The 16,955-nt window shown below is 51.2% G+C and overlaps 1 protein-coding gene across 1 annotated transcript in view; it reads left to right on the top strand.

Annotated features, from left to right (window-relative positions):
• Positions 1 to 16,955, top strand: part of LOC105738165 (multidrug resistance-associated protein 6-like) — a 53,954-nt gene that overhangs the window by 23,660 nt on the left and 13,339 nt on the right. The window contains 8 exon segments of the mRNA XM_030797777.1: positions 2,127 to 2,330; positions 3,504 to 3,647; positions 5,248 to 5,339; positions 8,262 to 8,400; positions 8,617 to 8,808; positions 12,210 to 12,377; positions 13,557 to 13,731; positions 15,193 to 15,268. Of these exon segments, the coding sequence (XP_030653637.1) occupies positions 2,127 to 2,330; positions 3,504 to 3,647; positions 5,248 to 5,339; positions 8,262 to 8,400; positions 8,617 to 8,808; positions 12,210 to 12,377; positions 13,557 to 13,731; positions 15,193 to 15,268 (1,190 nt within the window).

Genomic DNA, 16,955 nt, shown 5'->3' on the forward strand with positions numbered 1-16,955 from the left:
GGTCACAGCAGCAAGCCCCCTGGCTCACTCTCCGCTTCTGCCCTCAGCCTCTCTCCACTCCCAGCCAGAGGAGACCGATGCAAACCGAATATGTTGCACCCCTCCTCTACTCAGACCCACAGCGGCCCCATTTTCCTCAGACTGAGCCAAAGACCCCACAGTGGCCCACCAGGCCTGCCCTGAGCTGGCCTCATTGCTTCCAACCTCACCTTCTACCCGTCTCCCCTCCTTCCCTGCCTTCCCGCCCCCACATCCCCCATCCTCAAACCTGCCCGATTTCACACATCCCTCCAGGACTTCCCTTTAGCTGTTCCCTCCGCCTGGATCACCCTCACTCCCAAAGACCTTCTGTCACCTCCCTGCAGTCAGAGCAGCTTCCCTCACCACCCTCCAGCAAGGAAACCACACGTCCATCCCTCTCCTCCCAGCAGCAGCCTCTCCTTTGCCTGCCCTGGGTTTGTTTTTGCTTCCCCCTCCAACAGCACTTCCCACATCCTACAGGGCCCTGCAGGAAGCACCCGGCAGGGGTTGATTGATTGCCTTGTTCACCTTAACCGGAAGCTTTGCAACAGCACAGGCCACTCACTGTGGCAGACTCGGCATCTAGTTAGTGCTTGGCAGGCAGAAGGTTCTCAGTAAGTGTTTGTGAACTATGGAAGAAAGGTGGGAGGGAAGAAGGGAAGGAGAGAGGAAGGGAAGGAGGAGAGGAAGGAGGGAGGGGAAGGAGAGAAAAGGAGGGAGGGAAGGAAAGACAGGAAAGGGGAGGAAGGATGGAGGGAGGGAGGGAAGGAAAGAATTGAGGGAGGAAGAGAAGGAATGAGGGAGAGAAGGAAGAAGGGGGAGGGAGGGAAGGAAAGAAAAGGAAAGAGGGAAGGAAGAAAGGGAAGGAGAGAGGAAGAAAGGACATAGGGAAGGAAGGAAAGGCGGGAAAGAGAGAGGGAGGGATGGGGGATGGATGGAAGGAACTTATTTCCTCTCTTGGCCCAGCTGTCCCAGTGTCCGTCTGTCACCTGTGCTGTTTCTCCAGCCTCCTGCATGGCCTCCTCTAAAACACTGTAGGCTGGGCACAGTGGCTCACGCCTGTAATCCCAGCACTTTGGAAGGCTGAGGCGGGCAGATCACCTGAGGTCAGGATTTCAAAACCAGCCTGGCCAACATGGCATAACCCTGTCTCCACTAAAGAAATACAAAAATTAGCCAGGCGTGGTGGCGGGTGCCTATAGTCCCAGCTACTCAGGAGGCTGAGGCAGGAGAATCCCTTGAACCCAGGAGGCAGAGGTTACAGTGAGCCGAGATCGCACCGCTGCACTCCAGCCTGGGCGACAGAGCAAGACTCCGTCTCAAAAAGAAAAACCTTCTCCAGGCAGCTGCCCCTCTGATGATGCCCCCCCGCCCCATGGTGTGAAGCACAGGAGACCCTGAATTCCTCTGCCTGACCGTAAAGTGCCAAGTGACCCTGCCGACGCGCTCCTCTGGCCACACGGAGTGTCCTCTGAGTCATGCCATTCCCTGTGCCTGGGTTTTAGCTGCCTCCCCCAACCCCCGCACCCCCAGCCCCCACCCCCACCCCCGTCTCAAGCCCCTCCTCTCCCTCTTCTCCAGCTCCATCCTCTGCCTGCTCAGCACCCACTTCCTGGTCATTTAAGATGTAGCTCAGGCTGTAATCCCAGCATTTTAGGAGGCTGAGGGCAGAGGATCACTTGAGCCCAGGAGCTCGAGGCCAACCTGGGCAACATAGCGAGACCCCACCTCCACAAAAAATGTAAAAGTTAAAAAAAAAAAAAAGACGTAGCTCGGGCATCAACCACCTCCAGGTAGCCTTCCTGACGGTGCCATACCCAGGTGGGCTCAGGCGGGCTCAGGCTGCCTCTGTTCTCCGGGCATCAGAGGCTTCCTCCATGGGGCGCATTGTCCCAGGGTCAGCTCTCCTCCCACCTGAGAAGTGGTGTAGGTTTCCAACCTGGGACTGGAGGCCCAGGACTGAGGGTCAGAGATGCTGAGAGGCAGACAGGTTTGGGACGCAGCTTGGCGAGATGAATGGGATTTGCTGAAGGGTGGCTGTCGGGGTGCAGGGAAGAATTCTCAACTGTCCCTGTCTTCATCTCTCTTTTTCCCTCCGATCCCAGGAAGAGCAAATGAGGCAGAAGGACTCACGGGCACGGCTCACCAGCTCTATCCTCAGGAACTCGAAGACCATCAAGTTCCATGGCTGGGAGGGAGCCTTTCTGGACAGAGTCCTGGGCATCCGAGGCCAGGAGCTGGGCGCCTTGCGGACCTCCGGCCTCCTCTTCTCTGTGTCGCTGGTGTCCTTCCAAGTGTCTACATTTCTGGTGACGTCACTCGTCTCTATGCTGGGCAGCACTGGGGAAGGAGTGCGGGGGTGGGGGCAGGGTGAGGTAGGTGGAGCCCCCCAGATCCTACCACCGTGTCCATCAAAACCCACTCATTCTGGATCCTGTTCTCTCTGGGTCCCTGCTGTCTTCTACAAGAACTAATTAAGCATTTATTCTAGCAAAGGTGGCAGTGGCCGATAAAGTCTGCTGAACTCTCAGAGAGAGTTCCAGGCTTCTACCGATGTGGGGAGGAGGGTACAGATGCAGGGGGGCGGCAGAGGTAGAATCCTGGGTCAGAGTGACTTCCCTGATGCTGGCCAGCAGATGTCCATAGCCACCCTGTCACTGGACATCATCCTTGTCCTGCCATTCTGTAATTTATTTCATATTGCTGTCAGAACAACCTTCCTAAACCACAACTTTAAAAACTTTGATACATAGGGCATGGTGGCTCAGGCCTGTCGTCCCAATACTTTGGGAGGCCGAGGTGGGTGGCTCACCCGAGGTCAGGAGTTCGAGACCAGCCTGGCCAACATGGCGAAACCTGTCTCTACTAAAAATACAAAAATTAGCCGGTTGTGGTGGCGGGCGCCTGTAATCCCAGCTACTTGGGAGGCTGAGGCAGGAGAATCACTTGAACCCGGGAGACAGAGGTTGCAGTGAGCCAAGATCATGCCACTGCACTCCAGCCTGCGTGACAGAGCAGGACTTCATCTCAACAAAGAAAAAAAAAAGGACCACAGATGACACCAACACCTAGAGCCCTCAAGTGCTGCTCCTGCCTGCAACTTTAGAGTCATCTTCCAAGGGACCCTAGAATCACAAGTTCCACCATGTCTCGAACAACAACAATGCTACCAAGATCAAAAACTCTGCCGTCCCCCAATGCCTGGAACCTAGAGGCATCAGGTTCTCCCCAGGCTCGTGGGGCTGCACATTCATTGCCTTTAGCAATGCGCTGTGTGTTTAGAGAGAGCCTTGCATAGCTTATGACTGAGGAGAGGACGTGTGTTAGCAGGACTGGAAGTGGGATCTATGGAGGGAAGCACAAGTGGACATGGCGGGTGGGCCACATGCACTGCGCAGGCACCACAGCTTGCCCGGGCTACCCTGTCTATGCTTGTGTGTCTCACTGTTGCCCCATGTGTCCCCCCCCACCCCACCCCCCAGGTCGCACTGGTGGTGTTTGCTGTCCACACTCTGGTGGCCAAGAATGCTATGGATGCAGAGAAAGGCTTTGTGACTCTCACGGTTCTCAACATCCTCAACAAGGCCCAGGCTTTCCTGCCCTTCTCCATCCACTCCCTCGTCCAGGTGAGGTGGGTGCAAGGGCTGGAGCCATCCTGGGAGAGTGCGTGGGCTACACCTGGCTCCAGCTTCCCTACGCCTGCCATTTGCAGAGGAGAGGGAAGACAGGGTGGGAGGGAGACGGATGGTGTGGAGCTGGAAAAGAGGCGAGCAGGGGCAAGAACAGAGGCGGGCAGAGAGTACAGCAAATACATCTGGAAGGGGTCAGCCTTTGGAGGGCAATGTGCAGACCTCTCCACAAACACCCTCAGAACATGCATACTTATCCATCTGCCCAGCAATTCCACATACGGGCAATCATGTCAGTTCCCTTTTTTATACAAAGCAATTTTGTTTCTCTTCCTTTGCTATCTCTAGTCCTTTCAGCATGATGAAAACAAGAAACGGCAGCATACCTGAGCCATCTCTATGTTTCTTATTTTTTATTTTTATTTATTTATTAGAGATGGAGTCTCACTCTGTCACCCAGGTGGGAGTGCAGTAGTGGAATCTCAGCTCACTGCAAGATCTGCCTCCCAGATTCAAGTGATTCTCCTGCCTCAGCCTGCCAAGTAGCTGGGACCACAGGCACGCACAACCATGCCCAGCTAATTTATTTTTTTGTATTTTTAGTAGAGATGAGATTTCACCATGTTGGCCAGGCTGGTCTTGAACTGCTGACCTCAGGTGATCTGCCCACCTTGGCTTCCCAAAGTGCTGGGATTATAGACATGAGCCACTGCACCCAGTCTTATTGATTGACTGATTGATTGATTGTGTTTTTAGTAGAGACAGGGTTTCACCATGTTGGCCAGGCTGGTCTTGAACTCCCAGCCTCATGTAATACACCCGCCTCGGCCTCCCAAAGTGCTAGGATTACAGGCATGAGCCACCGTGCCCGGCCGCCTTATTTGTTTATTTGTTGATTGATTTGTTTATTTGTTGAGACAAGGTCTCATTCTGTCACCCAGTCTGGAGTACAGTGGCACGATCTCAGCTCACTGCATTCTCAAACTCCTGGACTCAAGTGATGCTTCTACCTCCCAGCCTCCTGAGTAGCTGGGACTACAGGCATGGGCCACCACATCCGGCTAATTTTTTACTTTTTTGTAGAAACAAAGAGTCTCGCTATGTTCCCCAGGTCTCCAACTCCTGGCCTCAAGTGATCCTCCTGCACTTGGCTTCCCAGAGTGCTGGGATTACCGGCATGAGCCGCTGCACGTGGCCTAATCTCGATTTTAACAACTGGTCTCTTTCTTCCCCAAAAATGGGTTTGTGACTGGGAGAGAGCGCCCCCAGGTGGACAACATTTGAAATTGTTCCACATAATGGCTTGATAACCTTGTTGGAAAAGCCACCATCCTCTTCCCAGATCTTGTCTGCAGAATGGCAGCTGGCTTGTTCCGGTGTCACTGATTTGTAGGAGCGCAGAGGTGGGAGATCGCCACCATCAAGGTCATCACTCGGGTTGCATCGTTTCCCATAACTAGAAAGCTTTGTCCTCACGCCTCCTATGCATAGAGCTTGGTAGACAGGAAGCTGTTGCCACACATCTTGTGACACCGACACCCAAAACCCGAGTTCTTTGCTCTTCTTGCTGGGTGACCTGCGGCTTCGGTTTTCCTAGGCCCGGGTGTCCTTTGACCGTCTGGTCGCCTTCCTCTGCCTGGAAGAAGTTGACCCTGGTGCCATAGACTCAAGTTCCTCTGGAAGCTGTGAGTGCTGAGTCTGGCAGGAGGGGTGTGGGAGGGATGGGGGATGTGGGGGCCGCCCCGGCCCATAATGGCAAGCCGGCATCAGCACTGGGGGGAGGTGGGGGCTGCGGGCAATGGATGGCACGTGCAGATCACGCCATCTGCCTGTCACTTGGAAACTGGCACCGTGCTGCTGTTCTTTCTGCTAGCCGTTCAGTGACCACTCATTGAGCGCCCACTTTCTACCATCCTGGGTGTACAACAGGGAACACGCTAACATAGTGGTCCCCAAGCTTTTTGGCACCAGGGACTGGTTTTGTGGAAGACAGTTTTCCCATGGACCGGGGTGAGGTGCGTGGTTTTGGGATGATTCAAACACATTCCATTTATTGTGCCCTTTATTATTATTACATTGTACTATATAATGAAATAATTATACAACTCACCATAATGTAGAATCAGTGGGAGCCCTGAGCTTGTTTTCCTGCAACTTGATGACCCCAATGGGGGTGATGGGAGACAGAGATCATCAGGCATTAGATTCTCACAAGGAACACACAACCCAGATTCCTCATGTGCGCAGTTCACAAGTGTTCGTGCTCCTATGAGAATCTATTGCTGCTGCTGATTTGGCAGGAGGCGGAGCTCAGGCGGTGATGGGAGTGATGGGGAGTGGCTGTAAACACAGATGACACTCTGCTTACCTGCCCTGCACTCACCTCCTGCTGTATGTGTATGGCCCAGTTCCTGAGAGGCTGCAGACTGGTACCAGTCTGTGGCCTGGGGGTTGAGGGCTCCTGCTCTAACAGACCAGGTCCTTGTCCTCATGCAGAAAGTCCAAGGTAATAAGCATGGCAGCATTTTGATCAAGCTAGAAAACAGCAACATTTCAAGCACCGTTGCACGATGAGACTTACCAAGCTCAAGTTACCTGGGCTTCCCCCTCCACCCCATCCTTCTGTTAGGCCACGGGCCAAGACACCCTCCCCCTTGTTGCACTGAAGAACCTGGGCAAACTGTGTACCTGGAAAACACCCACATAGTGGTAAGAAGCCTAGCCTGTGGCATTGAACTGCCCAGGTCCAAATCCCAGCCCCAGCACTGACTAGCTGGGTGGTCCTGACAAGTAGATAATCTCTGTGAGCCTCCGTGTTCCCATCTCCAAAATGGGCCTGTCAGTCGTCATAGCAGCTAATTGTGAGGATGGATTTAATTGATCTGGGCTAAGCCATGAAAGCTTTGATTCTTAGAAAATCTTTCAGGCGATTCTATGTTTTAAGGATCAAGAACCACTAATCTAATTACATTTGTTATCACAGTGAAATAATAATAATAATAATTATTAAAATAATTTTGAGACAGAGTCTCCCTCTTTCACCCAGGCTGGAGTGCAGTGGCGCGATCTCTGCTCACTGCAACCTCCACCTCCCTGGTTCAAGCAATTCTCCTGCCTTAGTCTCTAGTAGCTGTGATTACAGGCGCCCAGCACCACACCTGGCTAATTTTTGTATTTTTAGGTAGAGACAGGGTTTTGCCATGTTGGCCAGGCTGTTCTCAAACTCCTGACCTCGAGTGATCCTACCACGTCTGCTTCCCAAAGTGCTGGGATTACAGGCATAAGACACTGTGCCGGCCACAGTGAAATTAATAACAGCCCCTTCACTCTGGGAAGGCTGAGATTTGATGATAATTTATGTCAGAAATTCACTAACTTTTTCCATAAATGACCAGATAGTGCGTATTTTAGGCTTGTGGGCCACACAGTCTCTGTCACAACTGCTCAAAGCATGAAATATAGAAATGAATGGTTGTGGCTGTGTTCCAATAAAACTTTATTTATAAGAATAGGCAGCAGGCAGGATTTGGTCTCTGGGCCACAGTTTGCCTCCCCCTGGATTATATAGCCATGGGACACGGACAGAACAAGAACCCTGCAGGGTCACACACAAGCCAGTGAGTAGCAGGACAATTTGTTCAGTGGGAGAGATTTCTTCCTGCAGCCTCTGCCCCTGGGGGGGCGGGGGATGGTGCCTGGGGGCACCTCAGCATGGTTGATATTTTGGGCTGAAACTTCTTTGTTGGGGGCTGTCGTGTGCATTGTGGGATGTTTAGCAGACCCCCAATCTCTACCCACTAGATGCCAGCAGCACCCCCTACCAGTTGTGACATCCAAAAATGTCTCTAGATCTTGCCGAATGACTCCTGGGGGATGCAGTCACCCCCAGGTGAGAACCACTGACCTATTGTGTTCAAGAAACAGCAAGGAGGTCGGCATGGCCAGGGCCGAGCAGCTGAGGCACAGAGCGGAAGGAGGCAGGAGACGTCATTCCTGATCGTCAGGACTTTAGCTTTGACCCTGAGTGAAATGGGAGAGCTGGCGGGTTTAGCTGGGAAGCGTCATGATCTGACTTGGGTTTTAACAGACCCCTCTGGTCACTGGGTGGAGGATGGGCCGCGGGACACAGACAGGAGTGGGGCGGGACCAAGAGCAGGGGGAGGGAGGGAGGAAAGAGCCTATTTATCGCAAAAGCCAAGGCAGGAGGCCAGGCTGGTGAAACCCTCAGGCTATAGTCAACTCTGTGTGTGTGTGCATGTGGGTTGACATGCAGCCATGTGTGTGCATGGTGTGCATGTGTGCACACATGTATGTGTGTGAGCATGGATTGACTGGGTATGTGCACACACTTGTGTGTGTGTGGATGTGTGCCCACACTGTGTTGCTGTGCACGCTAGCATGCTTGTATGAGTGTGCAAATGTGCATGCATGTGTGCACACTTTGTGTGCGTGTGCACGCGCACAGAGTGCACAGGATGGTTGCTCAAATGGCTAGACAAGGACTGTTACAAAGAACGGCCCCACAGGTCCTCTTGGAGACTCCCAGAGCAGGAAAGCCCAGCTCCATCTGCGGCTCACCCTTCCTCACAGGCGGGCTGAACCCTAACCAAGGTCATGTCTCCCCTCTTGCATGTCCAGAATAAACCTCACCGTGCCCCAGGGCTGTCTGCTGGCTGTTGTTGGTCCAGTGGGGGCAGGGAAATCCTCCCTGCTGTCCGCCCTCCTTGGGGAGCTGTCAAAGGTGGAGGGGGTTCGTGAGCATCAAGGTGAGGCCACCCCCAGCCTGTCTGCTAGGATGTCCCCATCCTGAAAGTCCCCCTTCCTCGCTGCCTTCCCACCCTCCCCATCCCAGCCAAGCTCACTTTCACTCATTCTCTCCACCTCCCACCCACCACTGAGAGCCCAGCTCCCACTGCTCCTCAAAATCTATCCCACCTCTGTCCCCATCATCCTCCTCTGACCAAAGTAAGTTGTGTTTTAGGGTGCTGTGGCCTACGTGCCCCAGGAGGCCTGGGTGCAGAACACCTCTGTGGTGGAGAATGTGTGCTTCAGGCAGGAGCTGGACCCACCCTGGCTGGAGAGAGTCCTAGAGGCCTGTGCCCTGCAGCCAGATGTGGACAGCTTCCCTGAGGGAGTCCACACTTCAATTGGAGAGCAGGTGAGAGTTTTGGGGTCTTTTTGGGACAGGGAGACATTGCAGTTGGGGGTCATTTGGGTCCCTGACTCATCATGGGCAGTATGATGGAGAAATGGGAGGAATGGTCAGGGAAGTAGGGGCAAAAAAGGGCTCAGCTCAGCGTCAAGCACATGCTAGGTGCTCAATACATAATCATTAATTGATAAACAGAAATAGAAAGAGAGAGGCAGGGAGTTGTGGCAGGGATTGGCAGCGAGGAGCTCTCTGACAACTGAGAGTAGAAGACCTAGACTCCTGTCTTACTCTGTCCTGCCTTGCTGGTAATGTTGGTCTAATTGCTTCCCCTCTCTGGGCCTCACCAAAGGGTCTGGATAGAGATGCCCAGGAAACAGGATATATGCATCTGGAGCTATGGATTGGGCAGGGGTTGGCAAACTGTGACCCCCAAGCCAAATCCAGCCCGCCACTTGTGGTTTTGTGTTTTGTTTTGTTTTGGAGACAGAGTCTTGCTCTGTTGCACAGGCTGGAGTGCAGTGCTGCAGTCTCGGCTCACTGCAACCTCCGCCTCCCACGTTCAAGCAATTCTCACACCTCAGCCTCTTGAGTAGCTGGGATTACAGGCGCACGCCGCCACACCCGGCTAAGTTTTGTATTTTTAGTACAGACAGGGTTTCACCATGTTGACCAGGCTGGTCTCAAACTCTGGACCTCAGGTGATCTCCCCATTTACCTCAGAGTCAAAGCCCAAGTCATGACAATCCCTGGCAAGGTCCCTGTGACCTGGCTGTGGTATCCATTAGCCCCATCTCCCATCATCATCTCCCAGCTTTACTCCAGCCACCTGAGTCTCTGTGATATTCCCTGATCCGCCACAGCACACTCTGACCCCAGGGCCTTTGCACCTGCTGTTCAGTCTGCTGGAAAGCTCTCTCCAGGAGTCCCCGGGGCTCATCCCTCACTTCTGTCACCTTCACAGAGAGGCCTTTCGTGACCACCTTATCTACCACCACAGCCACCCTGCTAATGTTAGTGCATCCTACACCTGCACCTGCTTTTTCCCTTTTTTTTTTTTCTGAGACGGAGTCTCGCTCTGTTGCCCAGGCTGGAGTGCAGTGGCACAATCTCAGCTCACTGCAATCTCCACCTCCTGAGTTCAAGCAATCCTCCCACCTCAGCCTCATGAGTCTAGGATTACAGGCATGTGCCACCACACCTGGCTAATTTTTTTTGTACTTTTAGTACAGATGGGGTTTCACCATGTTGGCCAGGCTGGTCTCGAACTGCTAACCTCAAGTGATCCACCCACCTCGGCCTCCCAAAGTGCTGGGATTACAGGCGTGAGCCACCGCACCTGGCTCCCCCTGCTTTGGTATTTATTCTTCATAGCACTTTCCACCTGATGTGCTGGCTGTGTTACTTGTTTATGGATTGCCTGTCTCTGTCCCCTTCATTAGAATGATGGATCCATTAAGAGAGCAGCAACTTTGTTTTGCTCATTGCTGTTTCCCCAGAGCCTGGAACCATGCCTGGTTTATGATAACGAGGCAGTAGTTATTAGTGGAATGACTGAATGTAAGAATGAATGAATGGCTGGGTATGGTGGCTCATGCCTGTAATCCCAGCACTTTGGGAAGCCAAGGCGGGAGGATTGCTTCAGGCCAGGAATTTTTAGACCAGCCTGGCCAACATGGTGAAACCCTATCTCTACTAAAAATACAAAAATTAGCCAGGCATGGTGGCACACCTATAATCCCAGCTACTTGGGAGGCTGAGGCAGGAGAATCGCTTGAACCCAGTAGGCAGAGGTTGCAGTGAGCCGAGATCAAGCCATTGCACTCCAGCCTGGGTGACAGAGTGGAACTCCATCTCAAAAACAAATAAAAATAATTTAAAAAAGAATGAATGAAAGACAAGAAGGCCTAGATAGAAGGAATAAGTTATAGTAATCAATAGTACACAAGGGAAATTATAGTTAATGATCATTTATTTGTATATTTCAAGATAGCCATAAGAGAAGGATTGTTGTGTTCCCAATACAAAAGATAAATATTTGAGGTGATGACTATCTCAGTTACCCTGATTTGATCATTACATATTGTCTACAGCAGGGGTTCCCAACCCCCCTGGCCATGGATCAGCATCAGTCTATGGCCTGTTAGGAACTGGGCAGGCAGCACAGCAGGAGGTGGGCAGAGGGCAGGCGAGTAAGGTTTCATCTGTATTTACAGCCACTCCTTATTGTTCGCATCACTGCCTAAGCTCCGCCTCCTGTCAGATCAGTGGCAGCATAGATTCTCATAGGAGCACAAACCCTACTGTAAACTGCATATGTGAGGGATCTAGACTGTGAGCTTCTTATGAGAATCTAATGCCTGATGATCTGTCACTGCCTCCCATCACCCCCAGAAGGGACTATCTAGTTTCAGGAAAACAAGCTCAGGGCTCCCACTGATACTGCTTGATGGTGACTCATTATATATTACAATGTAATAATAATACAAGTAGGCTGGGCACAGTGGCTCACGCCTGTAATCCCAGGACTTTGGGAGGCCGAGACGGGTGGATCACCTGAGGTCAGGAGTTCGAGACCAGCCTGGCCAACATGGTGAAACCCCGTCTCTACTAAAAATACAGAAACTAGCCAGGCATGGTAGTGGGCGCCTGTAATTCCAGCTACTTAGGAGGCTAAGGCAGGAGAATTGCTTGAACCCAGGAGGCAGAGGTTGCAGTGAGTCAAGGTCATGCCATTGCACTCCAGCCTGGGTGACAAGAGCAAAACTCCATCTCAATAATAACAATAATAATAATAATAGAAGTAAAATGCACAACAAACGTAATGTGCTTGAATCATCCTGAAACCATCCCCCAGACCATCCCCCTGCCCTCAGGTCCATGGAAAAATTGTCTTCTAAAAAACCGGTCCCTGGTGCCAAAAAGGCTGGGGACCACTGCCCTACAGGTATCAAAATAACCACTTGTGCTCCGCAAATAGTTACAACTATTAAATATCAATAAAAACTAAAATAAAACAATTAAAATTTAAAATAAAAAAGTAGGACTGAAAAGCTCCCACTGGATGAGGGAATAGGGAAATGGATGGTGGTCTCAGTGGAGAAAGGGAAACAGAATTTGGACTCAAAGGGATACAGAGAGTGAGCAGGAGGAGACAGAGTGGATTGGGAAGTGTAGGTAACTCCTCCAGGAAGCATGCCTGGGAAGGGGAGAAGTGAGGTCGGGTAAGGATGGAGGCATTGTTGTCTTAAGAGCAAGTGCCTTTGAAGCTGGGCCTGTCCCCAGGGAATAGGCATGTTGAGCTCTACCTCACCCTGATGGGCAGGTGTGCCCTGACCTGCCCCAGCCTGGGCACCCCAGTTTCACCCTATAGATGCTGACTCAGGCCACTGTTCCTTTTGTGGCCACAGGGCATGAATCTCTCCGGAGGCCAGAAGCAGCGGCTGAGCCTGGCCCGGGCTGTATACAGAAAGGCAGCTGTGTACCTGCTGGATGACCCCCTGGCCGCCCTGGATGCCCATGTCGGCCAGCATGTCTTCAACCAGGTCATGGGGCCTGGTGGACTACTCCAGGGAACAGTAAGTTTGGGAACGTGTCAGAGGGCACAGGGCAAAGGCAGAGGAAGCCCTTAGCATCCAGTCCTAAACCAAGTTTATCTCACCTCCCCCTTCCACTTGAGTCCAGTCTTCCTCTTTGTATTGGTCAGCTTTTGCTGTGACAATGCTATGCAACAAACAACCCCCAGATCCCAGCAGCTTACAATAGCAGGTGTTTCTTGCTTGTGGATCTGTGATTTAACCACTACAGCTTTGCCTTGGATGATTGGCCAGGGTCAGATGGACTCCCTGTCTTCTTGTTTTGAGACCCAGGCTAAAGGAGTCCCCTCTGTTTCTCTACTTGGACATGCTGTTTACAAGAAAGGTGGCAGGAGCACAAGAAGGGGAGCCGTCCCCACTCTGAGTCCAGGGACAATACCCCCACCCCAACCCCCAGCTCAGGAGGCTGGCCAAGCACATGTGTGTAACTTTTTTCTTTTTCTTTTTTTTTTTTTTTTTTTTTTTTGAGATGAAATCTTGCTCTGTCTCCCAGTCTGGAGTGCAGTGGCGTGATCTCGGCTCACTGCAAGCTCTGCCTCCCGGGTTCACGCCATTCTCCTGCCTCAGCCTCCCGAGTAGCTGGGACTACAGGCGCCCACCACCACGCCCGGCTCATTTTTTGTATTTTTAGTAGAGATGGGGTTTCACCGCGTTAGCCAGGATGGTCTCGATCTCCTGACCTCGGGATCCGCCCGCCTCAGCCTCCCAAAGTGCTGGGATTACAGGTGTGAGCCACCGCACCCAGCCTTAACTGTTTTCTTTCTTTTTCTTTCTCTCTCTCTCTCCTTTCTTCCTTCCTTTCTTTTCTTTTCTTCTTTCTTTTCTTTTCTTTCTTTCTTTCCTTTCTTGACAGAGGCTTGCTCTGTCACCCAGGATGGAGTGCAGTGGTCCAATCTCACCTTACTGCAAGCTCCGCCTCTCAGGTTCAAGTGATTCTCTTGCCTTAGCCTCCAAAGTAGCTGAGACTACAGGTGTGCACCACCTTACCTAGCTAATTTTTGTCATTTTAGTAGAGACAGGGCTTAGTCATGTCAGCCAGGCTGTCTCGAACTCCTGGCCTCAAGTGATCCACATGCTTTGGCTTCCCCAAGTGTTGGGATTACAGGCATGAGCCACTGTACCCGGCCACATGTGTGTAACTTCTACCCCTTCCCTGCCCAGACACGGATTCTCGTGACCCACGCACTCCACATCCTGCCCCAGGCTGATTGGATCATAGTGCTGGCAAATGGGGCCATCGCAGAGATGGGTTCTTACCAGGAGCTTCTACAGAGGAAGGGGGCCCTCATGGGTCTTCCGGATCAAGCCAGACAGCCAGGAGATACAGGAGAAGGAGGTACTAGGTGGGCTTTGCTGATTCTCCATGCCTGGCTCCTGCCATCCTTGGGGGAAAAGGCTCAAAGGGTCCTACTGGCATGAATGGAGTGCTCTGGTCACACCCTCCCTGCAGCCTAGGCCTGGAAGTAGACAGCTCTCCCAATAGGTCACCTCTCTCCAAGAAGAGCCAGTAACACCATCTATGAGCCAGGGGCTGTGCTAAGTGCTTCTGTAAAAAATATACTATTTCATTTGATTCTCACAGTACCCCCAGAGGCATGTGAAGTTATTGCTGTCATTTTACAGATGAGCAAACTGAGGCAAAGAGAGTTAAATCACTTGCCCAAGGTCACAAGATTAGAACTTGAGTGTGTCCAGCTCCAGAGTCTATGCTTGCGGTTGCTTTAGAGACAGCCCAAGAAGGACTTTGATGCCTAGAAAGCTACACCATGCTAGCTAGGGTTTCTAATAATCCAAAGAACACAGAGTGTGTTGGATACATGACAAGGTTCTGGAAGTAATGTTGCCAAGCCAAGCTCACCCACAATGACTGACAAGCAGCAACTAACAGCACATCACATACGTTAACTCATTTAACCAACGTAATGCCCCTGTGAGGCTGGTACTAGAATCATTTCCATTTCACAGATGAGGAAACTGAGGCCCAGAAGTTAAGGAACTAGTCCCAGGTTACACGGCTTATAAGTGGCAGCACTGGGATTTGAACCCAAGCAACTTGATTCCAGAGAATGTGGTTTTTAATTGCTACACTCTATACTATCCCTTCATGACAAAGCAAGGATTCACATCCAGGTCTCCCTCAATCTCAGGCTTTGCTTCTTCTGAGAACATCTGCTTAGCACTGGCCCACCCTGGTAAAAACCTTAAGTGTTGATTCACAGTGTCACAGTCCTGAAGCTTGAAGAGAGAACTTGCCTGTTTGTATTGGTCAGCTTTTGCTGTGATGATGCTGTGTAACAAATAGCCCCCCAAATCTCAGCAGCTTACAGTAGCAGTTATTTCTTGCTTACAGGTCTGTGGTTAAACTACTACAGATCTGCTTTCAGTGACTGGCCACACGTGGGGGATAGTGGTGGGGAGGTGTCCTTCCTAGGGGAGATGGTACCTGAGGGTACGTGAGAGTTAGCCAGAAAAGAGCATTCCAGACACAAGGAACTGCTTGAGCAAGGCTGTTGGGGGAAAGAGAGATAATTTCACTTTTAAATGCTGTTTTTCCAACCTCAAGTTCATAGCAGGTGCTCAGTTACATTCACTGATTGAAGAAATGAATGAGTGAGTGAATGCCTGAAGGATGTTCCTGGAAGAACTCAGAGTGGGGTGTTGAGAGAGGTTGCTGAAGAGGTGGCAGGAGCCAGATCAGGGGAAATGGATGGTCAGAGCGGTTAAGGCCACATAGTCAGTGGGTGTCAAAATGGGTATCTGGGCCGTGTTGTGTGACAGGACTCTCTTGACCTTGCAGAAACAGAACCTGGGACCAGCACCAAGGACTCCAGAGGCTCCTCTGCAGGCAGGAGGCCCGAGCTTAGACCCGAGAGGTGAATCCACCATGGTGCCACACTCAGAAGGGCATAGGCTGAAGCTGAAGTAGCTGAAGGGACCACCCGCATCTCGGGCAGTTAGGGGGGCAACCAAAACCATTATGGATAGAGAACCTGCTGAAGTCCCCCCATGGTGCCCTGCTGAGGGATAATTTACCAAAATTGGTCCAGTTGCCCAAGATGATGAGGTCCCCATAGGGCCAGTTCATGGAATGAACAATATGCCTTCCAATGTGATGGATGTCTTCAAGTGGGCCGAGGCCAGCTTGCTGGAGTTGTCCCAATGCTGCAATAGGGCAGGACTGGTTCCTCCCTATAGCTGTAAACCACCATGCCAGGCCCGGCCACTTATGTTTTGACAGGCTGGCTATGCACAGGGCTTCGGTCTGTATGCACAGCATCACTTGATGCTGGCCAGAACACGTGGGCAAGGGAGCAGGAGGAGGCCTCCGGTCCCCCTTTCTCTCAGCTCCCTCCAACTGGGACACAGCTGGGCTCACTGTGGGGCTGTCTGCAGCAGAAGGACCTGCTTGCCTCATACTCTCCCCCTTAATGAGAGGGGTCCTGGGAAGCAGAACAACAGGCCACTGGTACCTGTGGCCTGAGCTTAAGTGCCTGCTATACAAGGGTGGGGGGACGACAGCAATCTTGAGGGGCCTCAGTCCCCGGGGACCACTGGGGCTGATCCCCAACCCATCTAGCCACCCTAAGGGCACTTCTCAATCACACACACACTGAGAAACCCCACTACCTTCACAGTGCACAGGAATCTGAAGTAAGATCAGATGGATAGGTAGTCATGCTAAAAGAAAACCAGTAGACACATTAAGGCTGGGCACGGTGGCTCACACCTGTAATCCCAGCACTTTGGGAAGCTGAAGCACGTGGATCACTTGAGGTCAGGAGTTCAAGACCAGCCTGGCCAACGTGGTGAATCCGTCTCTACTAAAAATAAAAAAATAAAAATAAAAAATAAAATTAAAAAATAAATAAATAAATAAATAAAAAATAAATGAATTTTTTTTGTTTGTTTTGTTTTTTTTGTTTTTTTTTTTCCTTTTTTATTTTTTATTATACTTTAGGGTTTTAGGGTACATGTGCACAATGTGCAGGTTTGTTACATATGTATCCATGTGCCATGTTAATTTCCTGCACCCATTAACTCGTCATTTAGCATTAGGTGTATCTCCTAATGCTGTCCCTCCACCCTCCCCCCACCCCACAACAGTCCCTGGAGTGTGATGATCCCCTTCCTGTGTCCATGAGTTCTCATTGTTCAATTCCCACCTATGAGTGAGAACATGCGGTGTTTGGTTTTTTGTCCTTGCGATAGTTTACTGAGAATGATGTTTTCCAGTTTCATCCATGTCCCTACAAAGGACACGAACTCATCATTTTTTATGGCTGCATAGTATTCCATGGTGTATATGTGCCACATTTTCTTAATCCAGTCTATCGTTGTTGGACATTTGGGTTGGTTCCAAGTCTTTGCTATTGTGAATAGTGCCGCAATAAACATACGTGTGCATGTGTCTTTACAGCAGCATGATTTATAGTCCTTTGGGTATATACCCAGTAGTGGGATGGCTGGGTCAAATGGTATTTCTAGTTCGAGATCCCTGAGGAATCGCCACACCGACTTCCACAATGGTTGAACTAGTTTACAGTCCCACCAACAGTGTAA

The sequence above is a fragment of the Nomascus leucogenys genome, chromosome 18 (assembly GCF_006542625.1).
Source record: "Nomascus leucogenys isolate Asia chromosome 18, Asia_NLE_v1, whole genome shotgun sequence".
Classification (NCBI taxonomy): domain Eukaryota; kingdom Metazoa; phylum Chordata; class Mammalia; order Primates; family Hylobatidae; genus Nomascus; species Nomascus leucogenys.